Below are 5,950 nucleotides of genomic sequence, written 5' to 3'. Positions count from 1 at the left end.
ACGCTGTGTATGTCCCCGGCCGGCCGCGCGGGTGCGCGCAGGGGGGGGATACGGGTCCGTCGTGCTGGCTGTGCCTGTGGGCTCGCCCCTCCCCCTCACCATTTCTCTCTCTCCCACACACGCTCATAAACACAGGGCACGTGGAAATCCTCAGCCAGAGCGCCTTGCCCGGGCGGGTGCTCAACGTGGTGATTTATAAACAGCTCAGCCACTCCCCAAAGAGCTTCGCTCCTCGTTAGTCATGATGAATTCTCTGGCCCGCTCCACTTTGCTGTCTAGATTAAGATGCTCAGAGGCCCCAAAGTACTGCCCTTGAACGTCAATTTGGCTTCCCTCATAAAGCCCCGACCGCCGAAAGCACCAGTGCTAGGGCTGCAACACACCGGGCCCAGGGTAAGAGAGGGACGCGATTCACATTCCCTGAGGTCTTTTTCCTTTTCCGCCAGCAACTTTGGATTCAATTCGCTGTATCCGCGCCGCAGACTTGGCCCGGGGTAGTGGTCCCAATGCTGCGGGCCGGTTTCTCACATCCCACTCGCAGACCCGGAGTCCGACGACCAGCACCTGCTCCGGGCTGCCGGAGAACTGGAGGCGCAATGCGCTCACGCTCGTTAGAGCTGCGCCACGGGCACACTGTCCCGTCATCTTGCTCTGGTGTTCATGGCTGCAGGCTCGCCATGGACCTTCGCCAGGGAGCCCCTGGGTTAGACCAGCCCCACCAGCCGATGCACGCAAAAGTTACTCATAGGAAGGTTCCCCTAGCATCAGCCCACTTTTCTCCACACACTCTTTCTCCTATTGGAAGCAGCTAACGGAAAAGTTGCATCAAAGCGTCCGAGGCATAAGGAAGCGCGCAGGCAGTCCCGGCGGCTCCGCTGCTAGGAGCAGCCTTTCTTGCCTTCACGACACCCGGAGGCCCAGCACACCTCACCAGCGCTCCAATCACCTCCAACAAGGTGAAGGTCGGCCTGCTCAGGTTCCTAGATTTGAAAACCAAAAACTATGCGCGCGCCCGAGCGTGTGGATCAGACAGACTTTTTAGAGTTTTGTTTTGTTTTCAGTTCAGACCGCTGTGCTGTCAGAGCAGGCAACTCCGCGCCCTAACTGAGTCTCCAACAGGCTGCTAAGGGGCCTGAACATACCTCTCTTGGTGTCCTCTCCGGAGGGCTTGGAAAATAACTGGGTTTGGAACCCAAAAGGCAGAGCGCGTGCGCTAGCGGTTGGGATAGAGGGCAAGAAAACCTTTTTTGCTAAGACAAAAGTGTCCGCACACCCAGAAGCAAGAAGCCCTGGGTGGCACTGAAATTCTAACTGCGGTGGGAAGGAGACTCCAATGGGAGGACAAGTCTTGTTTCTCGCTCTAGGTTTGAGACACTGGTGTGCGTGCGTGCGTGTGTCCCAAAGGGGGGGAAAAAAAAAATCCCTGGTTTGCTGCTGCAACTCATCCTTTCTCTTCTCTCCCCCACCCTCAGGCCTCGGCCCTGTTGGAAAGAGAAAGTGGACAGACAACATCCCCCCGCCCCCCGCAAGTCTTCCAAGTATCTGTGGTCTATAGGAGCTCTGGGGCAGCACCCCCGCAGCCCCCCATACACACACACACACACACACACACACACACACACCCCTCCCGCGCCGCCACTAGGCTTGGGAGACAGATGGGGGGCGGGGCGCATCCTAGAGGGGCGGAGAGGGACGGGGGTGTCAGGCTGCAAGGGGAGGTGATAACTAAGAGAATCTGAATCGGGTGGCGAGGGGGCCAGGGGGCGGGCCGAGAGGACTCTGAGCGCGGGGGGAGGGCGCGGGGGCCGCTCTGCGCCAATCAGGGGCGCCGGCCTGGGAGGTTGCTAGCGGTATCCACGTAAATCAAAGGGCGCGGAGCCAATGGGAGGGGGCGGAGAGGGCGGGGCCCAGGCGCGTGCCGCCGCGAGCCGGCGCTGCCAAGAGAGCGGGAGAGAGCTGGAGAGAGCTGGGAGAGGGGGGCGCTCCGAGCTAGTCGGGAGTGAGCGAGAGCAAGCAGGAGGGAGAGCAGGAGAAAGGGAGCGCGGGCGGGCGGGCGGGCGCGCGGGCGAGCGGGCGGCGGCGGCAGCAGCAGCGAGAGCCGGAGCCGCGGCAGCAGCAGGCGTCGGGGAGCGGGCGTCGGAGCTGCCCGCCGGGGGCCCGCGTGCCGGGCGAGCGAGCGAGCGCGAGCGATCGGGGAGAGGAGCCCGCGGCGAAAAAGTAACTGTCAAATGCGCGGCTCCTTTAACCGGAGCGCTCAGTCCGGCTCCCAGAGTCATGGCGACCGCAGCGTCTAACCACTACAGCCTGCTCACCTCCAGCGCCTCCATCGTGCACGCCGAGCCGCCCGGCGGCATGCAGCAGGGCGCGGGGGGCTACCGCGAGGCGCAGAGCCTGGTGCAGGGCGACTACGGCGCGCTGCAGAGCAACGGGCACCCGCTCAGCCACGCTCACCAGTGGATCACCGCGCTGTCCCACGGCGCCGGCGGGGGCGGCGGCGCGGGCGCCGGCGGGGGCGGGGGCGGCGGTGGGGGCGGCGGGGACGGCTCCCCGTGGTCCACCAGCCCCCTGGGCCAGCCGGACATCAAGCCCTCGGTGGTGGTGCCGCAGGGCGGCCGCGGCGACGAGCTGCACGGGCCGGGGGCCCTGCAGCAGCAGCAGCAGCAGCACCAGCAGCAGCAGCAGCAGCAGCAGCAACAGCAGCAGCAGCAGCAGCAGCAGCGGCCGCCGCATCTGGTGCACCACGCCGCCAACCACCACCCGGGGCCCGGGGCATGGCGCAGCGCGGCGGCCGCGGCGCACCTCCCGCCCTCCATGGGGGCGTCCAACGGCGGCTTGCTCTACTCGCAGCCCAGCTTCACCGTGAACGGCATGCTGGGCGCCGGCGGGCAGCCGGCCGGGCTGCACCACCACGGCCTGCGGGACGCGCACGACGAGCCGCACCACGCCGACCACCACCCGCACCCGCACCCGCACCCGCAGGCCCCGCCGCCGCCGCCGCCCGGCCCGCCCGGCCACCCCGGGGCGCACCACGACCCGCACTCGGACGAGGACACGCCGACCTCGGACGACCTGGAGCAGTTTGCCAAGCAGTTCAAGCAGCGGCGGATCAAACTGGGATTTACCCAAGCGGACGTGGGGCTGGCGCTGGGCACCCTGTACGGCAACGTGTTCTCGCAGACCACCATCTGCAGGTTTGAGGCCCTGCAGCTGAGCTTCAAGAACATGTGCAAGCTGAAGCCTTTGTTGAACAAGTGGTTGGAGGAGGCGGACTCGTCCTCGGGCAGCCCCACGAGCATAGACAAGATCGCAGCGCAGGGGCGCAAGAGGAAAAAGCGGACCTCCATCGAGGTGAGCGTCAAGGGGGCTCTGGAGAGCCATTTCCTCAAATGCCCCAAGCCCTCGGCCCAGGAGATCACCTCCCTCGCGGACAGCTTACAGCTGGAGAAGGAGGTGGTGAGAGTTTGGTTTTGTAACAGGAGACAGAAAGAGAAAAGGATGACCCCTCCCGGAGGGACTCTGCCGGGCGCCGAGGATGTGTACGGGGGGAGTAGGGACACGCCACCACACCACGGGGTGCAGACGCCCGTCCAGTGAACTCGAGCGGGGGGAGGGGTAGAGCGCGGGGCTCCCCCTCCCCTTCGGTCCACGGCCCCCCCTTTCCCGGTCCCCTTGTTCCCTCTCTAACTTCGGATTGTTCTTTTGTTTTTAATTATTATTTCCCCGTCCCTTAAAAAGAAAAACAAATAAGGAAAGCAACTAAGGCACTGGACTATCCTTTAAATGGTAGCAGGTGTAATGATGTGTTTTGACCTTTTCAGGCTAGTACCCAGGCGGTGGAGTGGTGTCCCAGAGAGAGTGAGGAGTGCGTGAGAGAGAGAATGAGAGAGAGAGAGAGAGAGAGAGAGAGAGAGAGAGAGAGAGAGAGAGAGAGAGAGAGAGAAGAAAGATCGATGGCAAGCACTGAGATTAATACCTGGCAAAACTATATAAATTACCAAAAAAGAGAAAAAAAAATCCACCAAACAGTGATGAACACAAAACACAGCGTGCGGATGCTCTGAGTTGGCACATGCTGCTGTGTTTATTTAATATGGATCCCCATCAGGAAAGAGGCAAACACACACGTTCTTTGATGTAGGCAAAATTGAACCACATAAATTTGCACTGCAAGAAAATTGAAGTTTACATGGACAAATTCATGAACATGTTTTTTCTTTTTCCCACCATGGATTTTGAAATGCCCGGGTTCTGTTTTGTTTCATTCTTTGGAGAGAGTTGAAGGGGCCCTTGGCCACTCTGCCTTCTCTGGTCTTCTTGTGTTGCCCCTTGTTCTTCTTACTGTCTGTGAACTTTGGGTCCCTCCAGATCTTCTGTTTCCCCCTTACATTGGTTTCACGTTTATTTGCTCCTTTTACCAAAGCAAAACGATTGGCTTCGTACAAAATAAATATTTCTCTGCTTTCAGGAATATGCATGGGCTACCCGCTTTATCCAAGGCAAAAATCCAGTTTGGAATACAAAAGTGAGAGTCAAGCATTGGCTTTTGTTACCACCCACAAAGTAAACTTCATTTTCAGGCAGTGTTTTTGGGGGGAGGTCGTGTAGGGGAGAAAAAGAAAAATCGATAGTGAGTGACTGATTGCTTCATTTTATCAGGCCAGCCCATTGTGAAAGAGCTCAGAGGAAATGTGGAGGTTAAATATATTTCCAGAGTTGTCCAACAGAAAGTGGCACTTTGAAGAGAACTGGGGAAATATATGTCTTCAGACACCCCCTGTATAGTTCTCTGCCTTCAGTTTTAATAACTTAATTATGAGAAATTATTTGTGCTGATAGCATCAGTTAAACTTTGTTCCACTAGTACTTTTTTTTTTTTTTAGCGTAAAGAAAATAACCTGGGAACTTAATGGTGTATGCATAGACTGTGTTTCTTAGTACACAAATACCCACATGCATACAGAGAATATCATCACTGATAGACTGATTTTGTCTTCACTAGCTCATTTGTTTATCAAATCATATTCAAGGTCCTGCACCCCCTTCTCTCCTGTAAGTTATTACAAGAAAAAATCCTTTTTGACTTGGACAGCTTTTCTCCCCTCTTTCACTAAAAAAGCCAAATGGGAAAAAACAAATTGCTATTTTTCAATTCTTCTTTTTCTCCAGTTGTTAATAGTTTGAAGTGCATTTCTTTTATTTTATCTTGATGGAAAATGGTTAACTCCCATAACAAAAGACTCCACTGGAAAGTGTAGGTGCAAAAAACTTGTAACTGTATTGAAAATAAATACCATTAAACTGTGATCAGTGAAAATATTAAGAAAATAGTCAGCACAAAAGGGCGCTAAAAGGGAAAACACTTTTTATTAATATTAGAAGTTTGAGACTTTTTTTTTTTTCTGGTTAGGTACTAGACAGATTTCATTTAAAAAATTAAATTCTCACTACCAGAAAATCATGGTTCGGCTTCAGATTAGCATTGCACTCAAGTAGTTAAGGTTTTAGGAAATATGCTTTCTGCTGTCTTTTCAAACACCTGTAATTGTTTCATTTTCAATGTTTTGCAAGATAAATGACTTATCATGGGCATATTTATTTGCCTGTATTTCATTTCCCCCAACGAATGTCACAAGGAGATGGGCATGGAGCTGCTTCGGGGTGCATCATGCTGCTTGTTCCTGAGGTGTGAGGACTGACCTTTAGTGAAGCAGTCCAGGGCAGGGCAAATAGCCAATGGTAAAGGGAGGAAATGATTTTTCAGATTCTTATTACCAAGTGGGCAAGGTCAGAAGCTGAAGTTCAGGGGATGTCTCTAGCTCCTCTAACTCTCCTATAGGTTTACTAAGATGAAAGTTACCACTGAACCTTACCACTATGTATATATGTTTAATATCTGTCTTTTGAAATGCAGAAATAGTTTAAATGTTTCTTTGTCTATTTTTCTTTTTTT

The 5,950-nt window shown here is 54.9% G+C and overlaps 1 protein-coding gene across 1 annotated transcript; it reads left to right on the top strand.

Moving 5' to 3' along the window:
- Nucleotides 1-2,274: 2,274 nt before the first annotated feature.
- POU3F2 (POU class 3 homeobox 2) lies at nt 2,275-3,594 on the top strand (the record flags this gene model as incomplete). The annotated part of the gene is made up of 1 exon (XM_084227711.1): nt 2,275-3,594. One exon carries the CDS (start codon nt 2,275-2,277, stop codon nt 3,592-3,594), a length of 1,320 nt encoding a protein of 439 aa, XP_084083837.1.
- Between the last annotated feature and the right edge of the window lie 2,356 nt (nt 3,595-5,950).

Source organism: Talpa europaea (genome assembly GCF_964194135.1).
Source record: "Talpa europaea genome assembly, chromosome: 2".
NCBI lineage: Eukaryota > Metazoa > Chordata > Mammalia > Eulipotyphla > Talpidae > Talpa > Talpa europaea.
Note: the sequence above shows the minus strand (reverse complement) of the source record. Positions and strands in the feature narration are given on the sequence as shown.